The 21,432-nt window shown below is 37.6% G+C and overlaps 1 protein-coding gene across 2 annotated transcripts in view; it reads left to right on the top strand.

Moving 5' to 3' along the window:
• DHX9 (DExH-box helicase 9) overlaps window positions 1-20,704 on the top strand; it is a 52,237-nt gene extending 31,533 nt beyond the window's left edge. For both annotated transcript variants that reach the window (XM_006729150.3, XM_031023567.2), the window contains 16 exons: window positions 832-973; window positions 1,429-1,511; window positions 4,032-4,188; window positions 6,322-6,422; window positions 7,733-7,946; window positions 8,132-8,226; window positions 8,516-8,589; window positions 9,760-9,912; window positions 12,258-12,418; window positions 13,192-13,303; window positions 13,902-14,063; window positions 14,160-14,287; window positions 15,667-15,896; window positions 16,231-16,346; window positions 17,057-17,257; window positions 20,026-20,704. In XM_006729150.3, coding sequence (XP_006729213.1) covers window positions 832-973; window positions 1,429-1,511; window positions 4,032-4,188; window positions 6,322-6,422; window positions 7,733-7,946; window positions 8,132-8,226; window positions 8,516-8,589; window positions 9,760-9,912; window positions 12,258-12,418; window positions 13,192-13,303; window positions 13,902-14,063; window positions 14,160-14,287; window positions 15,667-15,896; window positions 16,231-16,346; window positions 17,057-17,257; window positions 20,026-20,392 — 2,496 coding nt within the window. In that variant the 3' untranslated portion in view covers window positions 20,393-20,704. The remainder of the gene's footprint in view (window positions 1-831; window positions 974-1,428; window positions 1,512-4,031; window positions 4,189-6,321; window positions 6,423-7,732; window positions 7,947-8,131; window positions 8,227-8,515; window positions 8,590-9,759; window positions 9,913-12,257; window positions 12,419-13,191; window positions 13,304-13,901; window positions 14,064-14,159; window positions 14,288-15,666; window positions 15,897-16,230; window positions 16,347-17,056; window positions 17,258-20,025) is intronic.
• Window positions 20,705-21,432: the final 728 nt, after the last annotated feature.

The following is a 21,432-nucleotide window of genomic DNA, read 5'->3' as shown; positions in this document are numbered from 1 at the left end:
ATTGCTGGAAGCAGTAATACACACTCTTTTCCTCGCTATATAAGCTCGTCAAGAACAAGAATGATTTCATTTAGTTTTCTGTCTCTAGCACTGTCTGTAGCACCTAATGCAAATATGCAATGAATAGTTACTTTATGAGTTAATAAAATGATTGAATGAAAGGTGGCCATAGTAAATATGGCAAGGAAGGAGCTTATTTACTTTCCTAATACTTACACAGCTCAGTTAAATAATTTTTTACATGTGCCTTCACTTTGGTGTAGGCAGTTATAAGAACTCCCGATGTGCTGTCCCCTTCCCTACTGGAAAATTACTCTGAATATTAAGAGTTTGGGCCAATGGTGAAAACATTTTATTTTCTGTAAAAACCTGAGAATTGGGGCGCCTGGGTGGCTCAGTTGGTTAAGCGACTGCCTTCGGCTCAGGTCATGATCCTGGAGTCCCGGGATCGAGTCCCGCATCGGGCTCCCTGCTCGACAGGGAGTCTGCTTCTCCCTCTGACCCTCCCCCTTCTCATGTTCTCTCTCTCATTCTCTCTCTCTCAAATAAATAAATAAAATCTTTAAAAAAAAAAAAAAACCTGAGAATTATTTTATATACGAAATGAAAAACAGCATTTTAAGAGTCTGCCATAGAATTAAGTGGTAATTTTTTGTTCTGATGTATTCTAATTAACTTTGGAGCTTTCTAAGAAAGATCATTACTATTATTTGTGTTGATTGCTGAGCTGGCAGTGGGACAGATATACTTCAGTAATTTAATAACCCTGATGAACAAGTGTAAGTAATTTGGTAGCTTTCAGTCACTTTTTTTTTTTTTTCCTTGTCTCAGCCCAGGAGAATAAGTGCAGTTTCTGTGGCTGAGCGAGTTGCCTATGAGAGAGGAGAAGAGCCTGGAAAAAGCTGTGGCTACAGTGTTCGATTTGAGTCTGTCCTTCCTCGCCCTCATGCCAGTATAATGTTTTGTACTGTTGGTCAGTAATTTGTTTTATTTTGGTCTTTGACTTGGAGTTTATATTGTGTTATTTATGAAGAAACTTGGTAACGGTGCAGAGTGGCTAAAAATAAGTCAAGGAGCCAGTCTCAGAATTCTCGTTTCAGTAGAACTTGTGGCACTTTTTCTCTAAATGGAGAGCGTTATGTTACCGCTGGTTATTGTAGCTTAGAGAAGATAAAATCTGCTTAGTTTACTAGAGTTACGTCTTTTAATACTCTTTTCATTAAACAAATGTGTTTCAGAACACACTGTTACCTTTTTAACAGTTTAAATATACAGATTACTGTTTCTTCCCTAAAATGATGCTGGGGTTCTATTAACTGAAGCACAGCTGATTGTCTAGAAGTTTGTTTCTTTACACATTTTTATACCTCCCTACTTTAATCAACATAGAAACTCATCTCCAGTTGTTCTGCTCATTTCCTTTTCCAGGTGTGCTCCTAAGAAAATTAGAAGCAGGCATTCGAGGAATCAGTCATGTAATTGTAGATGAAATACATGAGAGAGACATAAATGTAAGTAACTTGAGAGTTAACAGTAACGTACTAATACTAATATTCTGAATAAAAAAGTCAAAGTAGAATGTCTTCCTTTTTCCCACTTTTTACATCTTCTATCAAAATCAGGGGCTTCAGTCACTAAGATACTGGACACCTGTTTTTAGCAAGGCAAATAAACCTTTTTTGTTGTTAACTGCATAGAATGCTGAAAGTCCTCTTGTTAAGTATCATTGCAGTGATCAGTAAGAGCATAATTCAACAGCTGAACTGTTTATGACTGAATCATTGATAGAATTTTAATTAGTTTTTCTTTGAACTGGAGATTTATCTGGGATAAATTTTGTAAGTTTTAAATTCAGTGTAATTAGGAATGTCTTTTTGGATGTTTGTAGCTCTCATCTTTTCAGGTATTAATGATAATCATGCCAAATTAGGAAGAAACTAAAATTTATTTCATAACCCTTCCCTTTTTTGGTATTTGGCAAAATTTGTATACAATTACTATATAATTGTGTAATTTGAAGGTTGATAGCATAAAGCAATGATTTGTTTTTATGCCACTATTTTACATATCCAAACAAAGGTGTCAGTGAATAGGCAATACGTCATTCAAACTGTTACCAAGCTGCTATTGTTCAAAACATTTATTGGAGCACCTTCTCTTTAGAAAATACTTCTATAGCTGTTGTTGCTAATCATCTTTACTTTGGCAAAACTTTGACCTTTATGGTTGAGCTAAAACGAGTAAGAAAGTTTGGTTTATTAGATAGCTTCTAAAATCGGAAATTTAACTTTTCAGTGGGATAAAATTTTTGCTGTTTTTGTCATTCAGAATCTCTTGAAAACTAGTTCTTTTCCTGATTAACTTAATCAAAATGAAATGTTTCAATGCTATCTTCACTAGCATGGTAACATACCAGTGTTTTTAGAGTTTATCCCAAATCTTACTGGACACATCATGGATCATCACTATTTTCCTAAAAAAAAAAATAATAAGTGTTTTGGTCAGCTTTCCTTCAAAGACTGTCAGGTCTGTGAATGTACCGTTCACAGGGAACAATGAAAAAATGCCTTTGTAGAAACTTTTAATATTCTCTTTCAGATGAACCTTATCCTAAATTATTCAACCTAGAGACCAGTTATTATAAATAATAGGGAATAGGAAAATTTAACAACGCGGCTGGATGAAAAGGTTAATTACAAAAGTCAGTTGTGTTTTATGTATTATAAACAAACAGCTAGAAAACAACTCAAAAGATAACCACTGGAATAGTCAGAATGTCAAGTACTTCAGAATAAATCAACCCTATAGACATCACTTCTCCCCAAGTTGATCCAGTTTGAATGCAGGCCTAATCAAATTCCCATCAAGGTTTTTCATAGAATTTAATAGGCTGATTATGAATACTTACAGGGAAGATTTATGGCCAAAAATAACCAGGATTTCTGGAGAAGAGCAGAATGGCTTGTCTTGGCTTTAGAGATCTCAGGATGTAATTCAAAGCTATAATAATTGAGATAGTACATGGATTGACAGTTTGAGCACTGAATTATTCAGAATGTGGAAACAGATGGTGCGTTGAATGCATTGTTGGTATAAGAGTGATGGCATGTTGGTCTTCGGGAAAGGGGAGTGGGTTCTTCATTAAATTGAGCTGGAAACAAATGGTCATTATAAGGAAATAGTTGCAGTTGGATCATTGCCTCCTATCCAAATACAAGAATCAATTCCAGATGGATTAAGGACTTAAATGCCAAAGCAATTTTAAAAATCATAAGTAAAAAATAGAAGTAAACATTAGCACTGTCCAGTAGAAATATATATATATTTCCATATATACTTTTTCTCTATATATTGTATAGGTACTTGTACATGAGAGAGGAAAGGAAGAAAAAATAAAAGTAAACCTCTAGACAGCACTGTCCAAAAGATAGATAGATATATATATAGTATAGGTACCTGCATAGATGAGAGAGGAAAGGTATATGAAAAGGATTAATAAGATTCAGGATGGTTTTCTCTAGGTGAGGGAGGCAGTGATGGGCAAGAGGGCCACACACCCAGAGAAAAGTTTTTTTGTCAGAGCTGTAGCTTTCATGTTGTTTGGTAGATAGATGGATACTTTACCTTATTAAGTTATAACTGTTTTGGCCATTATTTTGTTTGAACCAAATAAGACCTTTTCAACATTTTTAAGATTAGCTTTGCAGGTGGTTGGATAACTGAGTTTTGGTTCATCATGGCTTTCCCTCTTCCCTAGTTAAAGTTTGTATGCCTACGAATATAAATTTCACTGGAAATTTTCAGATGAATTCTTTGCTCTCATTAATTTTTTTTCTCTTCCCTTCTCCTATTAGACTACAACTATTCTTAAAACTACTACTGAATCCCACATTAACCCTTTATCTTTCACTTCTGCAAGCCACCAAAGAAACTGAATTTCAGTGATTTCTGCATAACACAAGAAATCTCTTGGGTGTCTCTTAATTAGCATGAACTTCTTCAGCAATTTTTTTTCATTTGTGTTTTAATAGACCGACTTCCTTTTGGTAGTGTTGCGTGATGTGGTTCAGGCTTACCCTGAAGTTCGCATTGTTCTCATGTCTGCTACTATCGACACCAGTATGTTCTGTGAATATTTCTTCAATTGTCCCATCATTGAAGTTTATGGGAGGACTTACCCAGTTCAAGGTAAATAGTTTGGAGGTGGGGTGGGAGGGTGAACATCTTTTATGCATTGGTGTTTGGATTTTCTTAATCTTGGAGATTGGAGTAATAGTTCAAAAGTCATTTAAAATACAGGCCAAAGTAGAATATCAAATGCATCATAACATTCTTGGGCTCTTACTCAAGCAGTAGTGAGTACAATCTGGGGAGCAAGAACAAGTTTCATTCATTACTTGAGGACTTGGCATATCCAGTAAATTTCCTTATAGCCAAAGATAACTTTCAGAATTATATACTGTCCAGTGTAAATCAATATGGCCTATAGATGTTTATGGGAAATACTATTAAAAAGTTTAAGCAGCGAGAGTCAACTTACAAGAGAATCTGAGAGCCAAAGCAGGCATGTGTTAAAATGATACTAAGGTGAGTGTGTCAAGATCAACTATTTCTGAGAGGTAAAAGAGTATTTCTGATAGGTAAGAGCTCCTTTACTTTCTTTTCTTTTTCTTTTTAGATTTATTAATTAGAGAGAGAGCACATAGGCCAACTAGAGCAAGGGGAGGGGCGGGCAGAGGGGGAGGCAGACTCTCCGCTGAGTGCAGAGCCTGAGAAGCCTGAGGACAAGGGGCTTGATCTCCCCAGAGATCATGACTTGAACCGAAACCACAAGTATGATGTTTAACTGACTGAGCCACCCAGGCGCCCCACTCCTTTACTTTCTTCAGAGTATTTTATCACCATTTTTTAGGATAATTATCTAATAGCTTGGTTAAAAAAGTGAATTCTAGCACAAATTGAGGGCATGAAAATAAGCTAAAAAATTTGCTGTGTGGGTATGAGATGATAAATGGTTATGTCAGGGTACTATTTTTTAAAATTCAGAAGTAAGGGTAGCTCTACAATAAAAGGCAGTGCAGTTGTATATTGTGAGGGGACAGGTTGACAGTCGTAAAACTGTTTACATGTATACTGTGATTGAAAAAATAAGTGGATGACAGATGGGGGAGCCAGGTTTACTGTGGGAGTGAGAGGCTATAGGTAAGTAGGAGGGAAGGCTTGAATGAACCATGTGGTGTATGATTACATGTGGAAACATCAATAAGAAGTCATGTTCAGATACAAGTGAATAGATAGAGAAATAATTAAAATATGTATGGATACATGGGTGAGTGTGCTTGCATACATTTCCTAGCTCTGTCTGCTGACCACAGTGATGGAGACAGAGGGACACAGGAGCCAACCTGAAAGAGCTGGAGTAATTTGAACAAAAATAAAGTAATACAATACTGGATTATAACCCTAAGGATAAAATAAATACCCATGAGTCCATATGGTGGTTGAATAAATAAATGGGTAATAAAGACACATCTCTCATATGGAATAATTCTAAAAAAATTATAGATATCTCCCTCTTACCTCAAAAAAGAGAGGCTTACCTCCCTGTCCCTTGAGTGTCTTGTGTTTAATGACCTGCTTCCACAGAGTAGAGTATGGAAAGGGAGAAACAACAGTAACTTCACAGTAACTTGGATTAACTTGACAAACACTACCTCAGGTGAACAAGTTTAACATCATCAGTGATGAGTCATATCAGTTGTATGTATCCTTTATATAATGTGAAGAGTAGCACTTTGGGGCTCTTAGCATATAGAGGGGAATTGTTTATAGATTATGAGACATTTCTGGGCCCAGCAGAGTATAATTGATCAGCAGATATCCCAGCTTTGCTGATGTCCTTCTTTAGAGTGGTAACTAAAGGGAACCCATTTTATGTGTACATCCTGATAGAGGAAGGATGGACTACAGTATATTACTGTATTCACATTCTTTCCTTATCTAAATGCCATACCATGGGAGCGTACAGCATGGTGCGTGTACCCTGTACCCATTCCACAAATGTTTGAGTATTGTAGATAGAGGGTACCCTGTCTGGCTTAGTGGGAACATGTAGGAGAGATACTTCACCCTCCTTCAGGGACCAAGAGATTGGAACACTGAGTTTGGAAGACGCTTATTTATTAGCACTGGAATTTCTTGCTAATTATGAAGAATCAGGGGGTATTAAGGTCATTTTGAGTTATGAATTAGAAAATGAGTTTTGAAGACTGCTGCATTCTGAAAGTTGACGGTACTCACCTGACTGGATTGTCTTGGCAGAATATTTTTTGGAAGACTGTATTCAGATGACCCACTTTATTCCTCCACCAAAGGACAAGAAGAAAAAGGATAAGGAAGATGATGGTGGTGAGGATGATGATGTAAGTGAATCTTCATGGAAAATTTTTCATTAGGGACAGATTTTGTTATTGTAGTGAACAGATGATTTTAGTAAAAACATGTAATGAATTAACATTATAGAAAACTATAAAGTCTGTTTTTAAGTTAATTGATGTATTTTACTCCAAAGGATTCCATGTTCAGTGACAAGCTCTTTTCTTACTACAAGTTAAGTCATTTCTGGATAAAAGTCAAAAGAAAAAGGAAGAAAGAGTTAAGATGTTTAAAGGTCCACATGTGGTTAGAAATAACTCCTGTTTTCCATGGGTCACAGTACCTGGCAAGCTGATAGAAAAGCAAAAGTCTTGTGCCCCATCCCAGATCTACTAAATCAGAACGTACATTTTAACAAAATCTCCATGTGATCCATATATACAATAAAGTTTTCAAAGCAGCAGCTACCCTCCTAGATTAGAGAGCCTATGTGGTGATGACATTATTAGATCGGTATTAAACCAGGGAGTTAGTTATGAGGGATTTCCTAAGAAGAAAGAGGAAAGAAAAATGACACTTATTTTGAGATTTGGACCAATGATAATACAAAAATATATCTTCTATCTGGAATTTTGAACAGAATAAATATTGTAAGACAGCAATGCAGAATTTGATAGGAAATAAGCTGGAATATTTTTAATTAGAAGATATGAGGATATAAATGAATAGCAAATTAGAAAGTTTATCAGGCAGAAAAAAGACCAATTGTAACAACTTTCTCACTACTAAAGGCTTGGTTTAGCACTGATTCTAAGGCAGACTTTTTAGAAAATACCACATTATTTTGGAAATAGATGATCAAATGAGCTGCCAGCAGGATACTCATTTAAGAATTAAAGGACTTCATATTTGGTAGGAGATGAGCCTGGGAATTACACAGGGAGGTGTTGTGTATAGGTAAAGTAATCATATGGTAATTGATGCACAGACAGGATCATAGTAGCAGTTCATTTATCAGTAAGGAGAATATTTTTGAGAGACCAATGGAGTAAAGTCTTAATAAAGAAATACATTGGTAGAAGGAGCCATTAGAAGTTTCAGAGTCAAATTTAAGAGTTTGTGCTTGAATTATAGACATTGTCTATGGGAAATATTGGTCATGAGAAAAATACAGTATCTCAATATGTAGTAGGTTCTACATTTTTGGAAATTAAATTTCTTCTGTATGCCAGATAAGACTAATAAGCTAGAATTAATAAGGACAGGTGTCATTTGAATGTTAAGAACAAATCTAAGAGACATCTCGTGAGCTGTAGTAATTAAGACAGTTCAAAATATGTCTCCCTATGTTTTGCAGGCAAATTGCAACCTGATCTGTGGTGATGAATATGGTCCAGAAACAAAGATGAGCATGGCTCAGTTGAATGAAAAGGAAACCCCTTTTGAACTCATAGAAGCTCTACTTAAGTACATTGAGACCCTTAATGTTCCTGGGGCTGTGTTGGTTTTTCTGCCTGGCTGGAATTTGATTTATACTATGCAGAAGCATTTGGAGATGAATCCACATTTTGGTATGAGTCTTTGAATTCTCACATATTTGACAGTGAAAAATGAATATTTTTGCTTGTGCCCTAGCCAGCATGTATGTGAAAACAAAATGTAATATGTCAATATTTGGATAAAAATATACGTAATGTAGAGCAGTTTTAAAATGGACTATTATTTTTAGACCTTAACCTTTCCTTAATTGTTATAGGAAGCCATAGGTATCAGATTTTACCTCTGCATTCTCAGATTCCTCGAGAGGAACAGCGCAAAGTATTTGATCCAGTACCAGCTGGAGTAACCAAGGTAAATAATAAACATTTACACTTACAGGGTTGGAGGTTACATAGATATTAAACAAATATTACAGGCCTTCATAGAGCTACCACAAAAAAATTGTATAAATTGAGGAGGGAAAGAAGGGGTCTTCTCTTCCTGAGCTTAGTAAGTTTTTCATTAGTCGGGCAGTGGGTGAATGATTTTTTTAAGGCTCCTGGAATTCTCTTGCCACTTGTTACATAAGCAAATCCTTCTTTTAAGTGCATAATAGGAAAATATTTTCTGAAGTATGATTTTTCTTAATATTTCTTCACAGGTTATTTTGTCCACAAATATTGCTGAGACTAGCATTACCATAAATGATGTTGTTTATGTCATTGACTCCTGCAAGTAAGTTTCCAAGGAACCTGTTTGCCTAGAATAAATCTTAAGAATGTTCCATGTAGTAGTTAGTATCAGTTAACAGAATCAGAATCACCCTTTTTTTTTTTTTTTTGAAGTCCTGTGTTCTTGTACTGTGTTAATTATTGTGTACCGTATACTGGGTTACAGGCTAATTAATAATTCTTGGTGTTGATTTATCACAAATCATTTATCATGGTAGAAAGTGACAAAGCTTGACACTCTAACTCCTGAGCTTCCCACTGCTCGTCTGCTGATATTTGCTCATTTCTCATTGGTGGGTGTTTGCATTGATTACAGCCATACAGTAGCATACTGCTTAGTGTATAAAGATGACCAATATTTATCTTATGACAAATATCCTACTTGTGCGACATTCACTTAAGAATTAAAAAATTTAATTTGGTATGCGATGAGCCTGGGAAATACACAGGGAGGCATTATGTATAGATAAAGTACACAATTATATGGTTACTGATACACAGGACAAAAAAGTCAAAACTTTGTTATATCTGGCTAGCTTGTGCCCCGTGTCTTCTCTACATAGTCCCTCAGCCTCCCCGGCAATTGAGAAAGATCTGCCAGTGCCCACTGTAGGGAATGGTGACTAGCACGCAGCTCCCCTGAGCCAGCTCCAGTCAGTTAGTGCCAGCTGCCTGTGTGGAGCGTTGAAGGGTTCTGAGGTTGCTTTGGGGTTCAGGACTGCGCGGGCACTGCTTGGTGAGGTCATCAACTTTTAGATCATAGATAGCCTGGAAGTTACACTAAACTTTGGGACAGACTTGGCTTGAATAATTACTGTTTATTCTCATGTATGTGCCAAATCCCATTTGAGTGCTTTCCATTCATTAATTCACTTAATGTTTATAAATAAAAATTCTGTGAGTTCGGTAAGAGTATTATAGCCATTTTCAGATGAGGAAAATGGGACACAGAAGGATTAGTAACTTGGCCAAGACCATCTAGCTGGTAAGTGGCACGGACGTGTTGTTAGAAGGTTGACGACTCAGAAGGTGCAGTCAAATTCTTCCTGGTGCTGCACACAGGCTTCATGTCGGCATAGCTACCTGGAAAGCATCCCATCCCTTAGTGGAAATATGATAGTTAAGTACTGGTGGTACATGTGAGTCTAAGAATTAGCCACTGTTTCCTATTTAGGCAGAAAGTGAAGCTGTTCACTGCTCACAACAACATGACCAACTACGCTACAGTTTGGGCATCTAAAACAAACCTTGAGCAGCGGAAAGGACGAGCTGGCCGTGTGCGGCCTGGATTCTGCTTTCACCTGTGTAGCCGAGCTCGTTTTGAGAGGTAAGACCAATTCTTAAATAAAGACTATAGGTTTGTTTTTTTACCCCTTCATACAATACATCACCTCCCGTCCCCTGCTGTGAACTTACTGAACTCAGAGTACATAAATGCCTCCAGTTACCTATATTGGAGGATAGATACTTGGCTTAAATAACAAGATTGTGGCAAGAATGAAATTGTCAGTGATGGCATGTTTGCTGATTTTCTGCTTACTACTGATCTTTTAAACGGAGGCTATATGGACATTATTTTAGTTCCACATAGGTCACTTTAGGGATTACTGGTATTTATGGAATGGTTAACTTCTTGAAAAATACATTTAAAAAATACTTCCATATTTACAGATTTTTTTTTCCCCCTAATGTTAGCACATCACTGTATCTCCTAGGATCCTCCTCATATGCCTGAGAAATAGAGGGCATTATTTGGATAAGGAAACTAAAGCTTAAGGCTCTTAGCTGACTTCTCCAGGACTGAAACCCAAGTCTGTTAATACCTTGTCCAATTCCATTTATACTATAAGCCTGTTGGGGAATGTTTGTGGTTGGGACTTGTTTAAAAAAAATCCTTCTCTCTCTGAATTAGAGATTTCAGATGCATAGTTATATGTTTCTGGATATCCATGTGTGTGCATTAGCTTGAACCAGTTGACCATAAGATAGAGTTAGGGGTTTTGTACACGTGTGTATTTATCACAATAAAGTATTGTGGGACATACTTAATTTAGGTGACCAGATGTATATAATGCCCTGAAGAAAAACCAAGGAAACTTTGATTTGCTTTTGTGTTGGTAACTACGGCTCCCTGGTAATTGTAAATGTGGATTTATTTGAGCATCAGAAGTTAGCTCAGGATACTGGCTGCAACATTTGGAAGGTACCTACTTTTTAAAGGTTAGATTGTCCCTTGAAGAAACAAGTACTGTACTTAGACATCTTAGAGTGAAAACCACCTACTAATTAGTAATGGCATGAATAGACCTATAATAAAGGATTTTTGTTCTTTTCTTTATAGGGTGAGAAACAGATAATGCTATCTGCATTTATGTAAACCTTATTTAAGCTGACCAGTCTTGCCAGCAGTGTTGGAATCATCAATAAATAATTCCCATGAATCTTCATCATGAATAGTGTATAGCCAATAAGTCTGAATTAGAAATTTAGAGACCTGGGGGTGCCTGGGTAGCTCAGTCGGATAAGTTGTGATTTCGGGCCCTACATTGGGCTCCATGCTGGGCATAGAGCCTACTAAAAAAAAAAAAATGTAGATTTTAATACCATTTGTACCTATTTGTGGAATTTAATGCCATTTGTACCTATTCTATGACATAACCTAAGTATTTACACTCTCTAGGCCTCTGTTTCCCCATTTTGTAAAATGAGATTGTTACTTAACTGTCTGTGCTCCTCCAGTTGAAAATGGAAGATACTATAATACCTAACCCACAGAATTTGTTTGAGAACTAAATGAGTTAATAATGTTAAATACTGAGAACAATGCTTGGCATATGGTAAGCTCTCAGTAAATGTTAGCTATTATCATTGTTAATATTAATTTGTAATAGTAACTTTTATTAAAATTTTTAAGGGTTAGATGATCTGTAAAATCCTTGCTGGTAGCACTAAATTTTATGAACCAGGAAGGGAAGGTGATTATGGGGATATGTTAGTATTAGCCCACATCTCCACAGAAAGTCTTACTACCATTGGGAGGTGGGGGGGCAGATGGGGGGAGGTGTTTGTTTTTGAGTATAGTTGACAGTCGATGTTATATTAGTTTCAGGTGTTCAGAATAGTGATTTAACAACTCTATACATTATGCTAAGCTCCCCACCAGTGTAGCTACCATCTGCCACCATACAGCACTTTTACAGTACTATTGACTATATTCTCTGTGCTGTACCTTTCACCCTTGTGACTTATTCATTCCATAACTGGAAACCTGTATCTCCCCCTCCCCTTCACCCATTTTTGCCTGTCCCCTCCCCCCGTCCCCTCCGCTCTGTCTAGCCACCGCTTTTAACCCATGTTTGTCACCCGGTGAGACCTGAAGAAGTCATAGGTATGGGTAATAACATTAAGGATTTGGGATAATTTTTCATCCTCCTTCACTCCTCAGATGAAAATACCATCAAGCTATAATTGTAAAGTCGTAAACCACTGCTCAAGCAGTTAAGAGGGTCTTGTCCAGAGAGTCTTTGTTGTAAATACAAAACATTGTTTGATAATTGTAAAAGGATGAGGGAGGGACAACTCTATAAACCTGATTATCTCTCTGCAAAGATTTTATTAAACAGACGTGTATATATTAGAGTGGATGGTTATTTTATGCTTTTCTTCCCTTAGACTAGAAACCCACATGACACCTGAGATGTTCCGAACACCATTACATGAAATTGCTTTGAGCATAAAACTTCTGCGTCTGGGAGGAATTGGACAATTCCTGGCCAAGGCAATTGAACCTCCACCTTTGGATGCTGTGATCGAAGCAGAGCACACTCTTAGAGGTACCTACAAATACAGACCTACCTAACAACATGTTAATTATTGTCTTGTCCTGGCAGCTAGCATGTAACAGATGAATCAAGGTACACTCAGCAGGCTGGTGAGTGGTAAGACTTCCAGTGTTGCCTTACATATTTAGTGTGGTCAGTTTCATAAAATGAGGTAAGAAAAGGGTAACCTGAGTCTTCTTTTGGTAAAAAATGTCATTTCTTAACCAATATTTAATAATCAGAACATGCATTACTCACGATATTCTTTTATGTTTATCTGTTAAAACATATCTGTTTGTGTTTTCTAATCATGTCATAGAAGTGGTATAGTATTGTGGGAAAAACTAAAGGTGTTCGCCATGGGAATCTGATTTTGAATTTTGAATCTAGTACTCATCTGCTATATGAACTTTAGACTTTCACTCTCCAGATTTCATTCCTCTCTAAAAATTATCAGTAAATGGTATTAGACTTGTTAGGGCATGTGTACTTAGGCTGTTACTTTAGTTTTTGTATGTATAGAGTTTGCATGGACTATATTCAGTTTACAATCTACAGGGCCTAATTCTAGTACCACCTTCTTATCGGTGCTCCAGAATTTGGTTTTGTTGTGTTTTTGAGTGAGGAGAATTGTTGGCTATGGGCATGGTGCTGGTAGTTGGTTTGACAAATAATGAAAACTCAACCTGTAAAGAAATGTTTCATCTTTGCCTCAGTTAAAGGGGTTTTCGTTACTATTTCCGCTGTTTTACTATTTCTGCTCACAAAGAACTATCTCCCCACAGAACTTGATGCATTAGATGCTAATGATGAGTTGACTCCTCTGGGACGAATCCTGGCTAAACTCCCCATTGAGCCTCGTTTTGGCAAAATGATGATAATGGGATGTATTTTCTAGTAAGTGCTTTGTATTATTGCTGATACTTAAATGGTAGAACAATTTCAGAATCTTATTTCCCTCCCCATAAAAACAGGATAGGCTCAGAAGAAAAAATAAATTCTTAGGTATAGAAGTGGCATACTTCAGATACTAAGAAAAGAATGAAATGAGAAGAATGCATGGTCCCAGTAGATGGACACCTGGGCCCAGCTTGTTGGGGGAAAGAGCACAAGTTTCTCAAAAGAATTGCAGTTCGTCTCAGGAGCATAAGTAGTTGTCTTTGAAAGACAAATAGCACTAGGAAAACAGGTATATTTTATCAGGAAATTTTGAAGATTAAGAGATTTGAGAAGATGGGGAAGAGAATAAGGAGAGGGAAAATATAATACTTGGTCATAATTTATGGTAAATATGCATCCATTAATTATCAGAGCTCCTTGTTTTTTCCCTTTCCGCTTCTGGAGAGAGCAGCTGTAAAAGTTCTTTGTTAAGCCAATCTCAGTGCTAATAAAGTGGTATCGTAGCCAGTAAAGACTCTGACCCACAGTGACAGGTACTGCTCGTGAACTGCTGGAACAAGAGCGTGACAAGACTGAATTTTCCTGTCTGTTTCAGTGTGGGAGATGCTGTCTGTACCATCTCTGCTGCCACCTGCTTTCCGGAGCCTTTCATTAGTGAAGGAAAGAGACTGGGTTATATTCATCGAAATTTTGCTGGAAACAGATTTTCTGATCATGTGGCCCTTTTATCAGTCTTCCAAGCTTGGGATGATGCTAGGTACGGGTTTGAAAGAGGGAAAGTTGTAAGTTGTGAGAACTGTCTCTAGTTGCTAATGTATTGAGGTTTTAAGAAATGACTCTTAATCTATTTTAGAATGGGTGGAGAAGAAGCAGAGATACGTTTTTGTGAGCACAAAAGACTCAATATGGCTACACTAAGAATGACCTGGGAAGCCAAAGTTCAGCTCAAAGAGATTCTGATTAATTCTGGATTTCCAGAAGGTAAGGCTCTCTAAAGATCTATCTGAAGTGACATTTATGCAGCATGTGCACATTGACCGTGCAGTATATTTTAGCTTCAGACTTTAGACCCTGTGCTTTTTCTGTGTTCCTAGCTATTTCTTCATTCTTTGAACTATAATGATAATCAGTTTTTCACATTTATTCCGTCTTTTAAAAAAGGAAGCAAAAGGTTGTGATGCTCAAATTATAACATATTACACAGATGATTAATAGATGTTTTAAGAATTGTGCTACTTTGAGAGGTTTTTTTTTTAGTCTCTTTTATCTTACGAAGAACAGAGGTGTAACTTTTAGCAGTTGTAATACAGAATAAGCAGTTTGTTGAATAACCTCAAATAGTGGTTTGTGAAATGATTGATCATTCTGCCCACATGTTCATGTTTAGACATGAAATTTACCATGTTAAATTTTAAGTGCCTTTAAGTAAGGTTTTAGTGTGCTGGCAGGTAAGAGGGCTTGGATAATGTGATGGATATATTAGTTGAGCTGTTGAACTTTTGTTCTCCAACTAGATTAAAATTCCTAAAATTGGGAATTGAAGCACATAACCAGAAATAGCTGTGTAGTTGAGAGTATAGTTGGGCAAGATGGCAGATTTTAAAAGGATATGATCTAAATAACTTACAGACAAAATGTTTTCCTCTGTTGCAAACTGACTTAAGTTTGTAGTTTTTTATCAAAATCAAGGAAAGAAGAAGGGCATATTTTGTGTGATAGGATCCTCACAATAATCCTGAGATGCATGTATTGTTACCCTGTTTTATAGAAGAGGAAGCTAACACAGAGGTTTAAATTACTTGTCCAGATACATTCAGTTAGGAGGTGAGAAGATTAGAACTCAGGTTTTTCCAGCACAGAATATATCCATGCTCTTAGTGGTCACTGTCATACTTCCCAAACCATGATGAAGTACTCCTAAAGCATAGTCTGGGTGAAAATATCCGCCCTCATTCCTGTGGGCTTCCTTGGATTGTTACTCTTTCTAGAAAGAACAGCTATTTAGGAACAGCAGATGGAATACTTTGTTCACCTATTGGTTTAGCTCACTTGGCAAGTAGATGATTAACCTGGGGGTGGGGGAGGTGGCTTTTTGTCATTAAGTAATCACTCCAAGCTTGGGTTGTGGTTGAGTCTATAAGAGAATGCAAGTATTTTAGTTTTCTTGCTGTGGAGACTCAGCAGAATTTCTCCTTGAACTTAATGTGGGTGTAAGAGTTCTGAGAAGACAGGAAATTAGACAGGTTATCTGAAAAAAGAGGTGGGAAGGAGGAGTCAGTTCTCGTAATTCTCTTAACTAGTTTACATGCAATATGAGGATTAGCCAGATACCTGATATTTGTACCCCTTTCCTTTTACAGATTGCTTGTTAACACAGGTGTTTACTAACACTGGACCAGATAATAATTTGGATGTTGTTATCTCTCTCCTGGCTTTTGGTGTGTACCCTAATGTGTGCTATCATAAGGAAAAAAGAAAGATTCTCACCACTGAAGGGCGTAATGCCCTTATCCACAAGTCTTCTGTTAATTGTCCTTTTAGCAGCCAAGACATGAAGTACCCATCTCCCTTCTTTGTATTTGGTGAAAAGGTAAGAAAAGATTAGTTTAGAAAAATTTACGTTGAGGGGCACCTGCATGGGCTCAGTATGTTAAGTGTCTGACTCTTGATTTTGGTTCAGGTCATGATCTTGGCCCCGTGTCGGGCTCTGTGCTGAGCAAGGAGCCTGCTTGAGATTTTCACCCTTTCCCTCTGCCCCCCCCAAAAGAAAAATTTACGTTGAAAATCTACATTGTCGTTAACTTATTAATGTGCAGTGGGAACATGAGTTTTAATTTTTGAAGCATAGTTCATTATCATTATATGGCAATTGCTTGGCAGCTGGACTGTCATCTGTTTCTTCTTGCCTCTTTTTTCATCTGCAGATTCGAACCCGAGCCATCTCTGCTAAAGGCATGACCTTAGTTACTCCCCTGCAGTTGCTTCTCTTTGCCTCCAAGAAAGTCCAGTCTGATGGGCAGATTGTGCTCGTAGATGACTGGTATGGATTTTCAGATGTGAACTCCAAACTGCATTCTTACAATTGAGGTGTAATGGGATTCAGCTGCTAATCTAACTTAATTTGTGAAAGAAACATGACAAAATTTCATGACATAAATGAGGTGTTTTATAACATTGTCTTTTCTTGGAGAGTGGATATCTTGGTAGTATAGTTCGTAGGTAGTAAGTCATACCATTGGAAGCAAATGCATTAGGCATTGAAGCCACATCTGCCCCCATGAATACTACCCTAGAGAATTGGAATTTAATTGGAACTGGGGTACCTCTTTCATGTACTCTGTATGTTGGTTAGAGACTACTGGTAAGCATGTACTAACCACTTGACAAAAATGGAATAGATCTTAGTGACCCATCAGTAGGCTCAGTCATATTCCTGAAAACTCCAGCAATGTGAGTCTTTTCTTTCATTCTTTTATTGGAAGCTGAGTGATCTGTATTGCTAACAGTAGTTTGCTTGATAGACTTCCTGGTTTACAGTACCCGCCAGTAGCCAGCAGTGGGTTTTAAGAAGTTAGTGTAAGACTGTTACCATTCTTCATACCTGTGTTTGCCTAAGTCTGGGGAATTGAAAGTATTGGTACTTAGTAAGAAGTTAAATTTATTCCATCACTTACGATATGTGAAATTGAGAGACCGTAGTCTTTTGCTGTGTGTACCCCTCTTGTACTTTATCATTTTTCTCTGTTTTAGGATCAGACTGCAAATCTCTCATGAGGCTGCTGCCTGTATCACTGCTCTCCGGGCGGCCATGGAGGCTCTGGTTGTTGAAGTAACCAAACAGCCTAATATCATCAGCCAGTTGGACCCTGTTAATGAACATATGCTAAACATGATCCGCCAGATCTCTAGACCATCAGCTGCTGGTATCAACCTCATGATTGGCAGTACACGGTGAGTACACAGTAACTTCTCTGAACCAAGCAGAGGACGATGATCTTATACTGGCCTAAAATTCCCTCAGGTAGCTGATAGAGGCCTTGTTTATTTAAGTTAAAATTCTAGACAAACACTGAATATGAAATTTAATTCTGATTAACACACTCAGAGAAAAGGATGTTACTAACTTTTATCTCTGTTAATAGTGTATCAGTGCATGTTGGAGATTTAAAGGGACCTTAAAAGTACATACAAAGTCCAGGGTGGGTCACATGATGGGAAAGTGACAGAGCCCAGACTCTTCACTTTCCACAGTACTGTTTTGCCATCTCTAATGAAAAAATGTTGATTGAAGGGTTAAATTGCTGCTGCTTCAAATGAAAAGCCTCAAGGTTTATCTTAGTAGGGAAATGCAAGAATGTGACTGACTTAAAGAAGTGTGAAATTTCTCTTAATTCTTAAAATGTCTTATTTGGTTTGCTTTTTTCCACCTTTTCAATCTTCCTTTGCTCACAGTTCTTTCTTTGGAAATATTTGATACCTGCAGAGAAGGCAGAGGATAGTACAGTGAACACCCATATAGTCTTATAACTTAAACTCACTAATCTTCCACATTCTGTGACGATTTCTTGCTTTCATACATGTGTGTAAACACACATACCTACTTTTACTTAATCATTTGTGACTGAGTTGCAGAGGTTATGACATTTTACATCAGTATATTTCATGCATCTTTTAAGCATATAACTGCAATACCATGATCACACCCCCAAAATTTAAGTGTTTAACAATTGTCTAATATACATATTAAAAATTTTCTAATTATCCAAAAATATTCTTTAATCTCCCTTTCAAGGAACAGTTACTGCTTTCGGTTATAAACTGTTAATAATTTTAATATATAGAACTGCTAGAATTCATAAAGCATTCTGGGTCCCATTTTGCTATGATTTACTTTTTAAAATTTATTAATCATACACATAGTATTCATTGTGTGCCAGGCACTGTGCTGAGTGCTTTTCTGATATTAACTCATTTTAATATTTGCTCTATCTATGATGTAGGTAGATCTTTGTCCCCTTTAATATGAATAAGGATACTAGCACAGAGAAGTTAAGACCCAAGGCCATACAGCTAGTGAATGGTAGGACTGGATTCAGACTAAAGCAGTAATGGCTCCTGAAACAGTGCTCTTACTGTGCTATACCTTGCTCCTCCAGTGGGTCAAATACATATGAGAATTATTGAGCAGTCTTCAAAAAGAAAGAAATAATAAGTGTGTGTCATAGGTAGATGTGGTGCTCATAGGTATTTAGAAGAGCGTTTACTTTTGGCAGGAGGGATGGTGAATAAGGAGGCTTCACATACAATCTGCCCTGTGGAGGACAAAAGTCCAGAACCTAGAAAGGATGGGATAAATACAGGAAAGAGTTTAGGATGCATGAATATAATGGTGGCTTGAATTACAGTAGGGAGAATTGAAATGGGGAGGAGTAGATTAGACAAGTTTGCAGGACCATCAGGAGGAATTGGTGATGGATTGAAATGGGGGGAGCAGGGCAGTGAAGGAGTGAAGACAGATCCCAGCTATATTTCTAACTTGGACAACTGCTGAATTCATAGTGCTGGTCTCTATAAGAAAAGCTGTGCAGGAGACTGTTGAATCACAGATCTGTACCTCTGAAACAAATAATGCAATATATGTTAAGAAAAAAAAAAAAAAGAAGATAGGAGGGGAAGATGAAGGGGGGTAAATCGGAGGGGGAGAACGAACCATGAGAGACGATGGACTCTGAAAAACAAACTGAGGGTTCTAGAGGGGAGGGGGGTGGGAGGATGGGTTAGCCCGGTGATGGGTATTAAAGAGGGCACATTCTGCATGGAGCACTGGGTGTTACACACAAACAATCATGGAACACTACTTCAAAAACTAATGATGTAATATATGGTGATTAACATAACAATAAAAAATAAAAAGAAAGAAAACTCCTATAAAAAAAGAAAAGAAAAGCTGTGCAGGAAGAATAAGCAGTTTGGGGTGTGCTGAGTTTTGGAGGGTTGTTAAGTGAGACATCTTGATTATGCAATTTTTCTTTTTTTTTTTTTTTTAAGATTTTATTTATTTGACAGAGACATAGCAAGAGCAGGAACACAAGCAGGGGGAGTGGGAGAGGGAGAAGCAGGCTCCCTGCAGAGCAGGGAGCCCGATGCGGGGCTCGATCTCAGGACCCTGGGATCATGACCTGAGCTGAAGGCTGACGCTTAAGGACTGAGCCACCCAGGTGCCCCTTGATTATGCAATTTTTCATTACCCCTCATTTTCTTTCTTTGCCACATGAAACATTTATGTGTAAACAAATCACCACAGGCATTTTTCAAAAACATACTTCAGAATCAATGCAGGAAAATACGTGGTGATAAAGATCAAATAACACTGCCAACTCCGGGAGCCTCTTCCTTACATATCATTGCTTTCGTAGAATGCTGTATAGCTGAGGCTCAGTGAAAGCGAACCATCCATCTTAAGTCGTAAGGACATACTGCCAAAATGGAAGATCTTTGAGAATGAACCAGAAAGAACTTTAGACAAACATACGATTACAGTAGATGCGTTCTTCTGTATCTATTATGGAGTAACAGATTTATTTCATTTCAGTTTATATTTGTGCACTTGGGTTCGTTCCCTTTGTGTATTAAATTTCCAAATATGACTTTATATTTTATGACTAGTTGAGATGTATTAAGGATGCTTTGCTAAAGTGGTGATTTTGTACTTTTCCTAGGTATGGAGATGGTCCACGTCCTCCCAAGATGGCTCGATACGACAATGGAGGTGGATACCGACGGGGAGGTTCTAGTTACGGCGGTGGGGGCTACGGCAGCGGAGGCTACGGAGGTGCCGGCGGCTACGTCGGCGGCGGAGGCTACGGTGGCAGCGGCTATGCTGGCGGCTCCAACTCCTATCGCGGAGGCTATGGCGGAGGCTACAGAGGAGGTGTCAGTGGTGGCTATAGAGGTGGCTCGGGAGGAGACTATAGAGGGTCTGGTGGAGGAGGCTACAGAGGAACTGGGGCATTCCAGCGAGGGGGTGTCCGAGGGGGCTATGGGGGTGGTTACTTTGGACAAGGAAGAGGAGGTAGTGGCTATTAAAACGTGTTATGTCAGTGCCTATGCATAGACAGTTTAAAAAAAAAAATGCATGCTACCTGTTTTCCCAAGTTGTTTATTTGATGCCAGTAAGTAAACCCATTTTCCGCCCATTTTGTGGTTCATTATAGTTTAAGGAAACCAAGCATATAGATACATTAGTGGTTTTGTTTATATTATGTAAAGTACACTGATTCTAAAACTACCACAGTTTGTATTTTTTCTTTAAGGAGTAAAAATTTGCCTTTAAAATTAACTTGATATTTTCTTGGCTTTAGTTTATTAATACAATAGAAAATAAAGTATTATACCAAATACTGGCCATGTAGTTCATTGTTGACATTACACGTTAGAATAATTTTGCAGTGCCGGTTACATCTATTTTAAGCGTCACAGGAAAAATTGTACTTTCTGTTTTCCAAAGTATACCAAGTGATACTGTTACTTGTAGTATTTAGAGTAAATAGCCTTGAAATAGAATTGTTCTTCCAGTAAATACTGGCCAGTGCACAATTTCACATGGACCTCTGCCCCTGAATAAAACTTTTGACCTAGGCCTGAACATTTTGACTTTTTCCCAAGCTTTGTATTTGAAAAATCTAAGACCAGGTAAGCATTCTCTTTTCTAAGTTAGTTCGCAGTGTAAAAATTAATTTTAATTAGAATTAAAAATTAACCCACAAAATTAAGGTTATATTTAGTCGAAGAATGAAGGTAAGTGAAGCTTCACCAATGCATCAAGTTTATTTGAGTAGAGATGTTTATACATTTATAACATTTTATGGTTTTCAATAAATTTTCACGTTTCTCATTTGAAATAGCATAGTACAGTAAAGATCACAAAGGCTGGGGCGCCTGGGTGGCTCAGTTGTTAAGCGACTGCCTTCGGCTCAGGTCATTATCCCGGGGTCCTGGGATCAAGCCCCACATCGGGCTCCCTGCTCAGTGGGAAGCCTGCTTCTCCCTCTCCCACTCCCCCTGCTTGTGTTCCCTCTCTCACTGTGTCTCTCTCTGTCAAATAAATAAAATCTTTAAAAAAAAAA

Source organism: Leptonychotes weddellii, chromosome 6, assembly GCF_054177405.1.
Source record: "Leptonychotes weddellii isolate Sample4059 chromosome 6, ASM5417740v2, whole genome shotgun sequence".
Lineage (NCBI taxonomy): Eukaryota > Metazoa > Chordata > Mammalia > Carnivora > Phocidae > Leptonychotes > Leptonychotes weddellii.
This window is presented reverse-complemented; position numbering and strand designations above follow the sequence as displayed.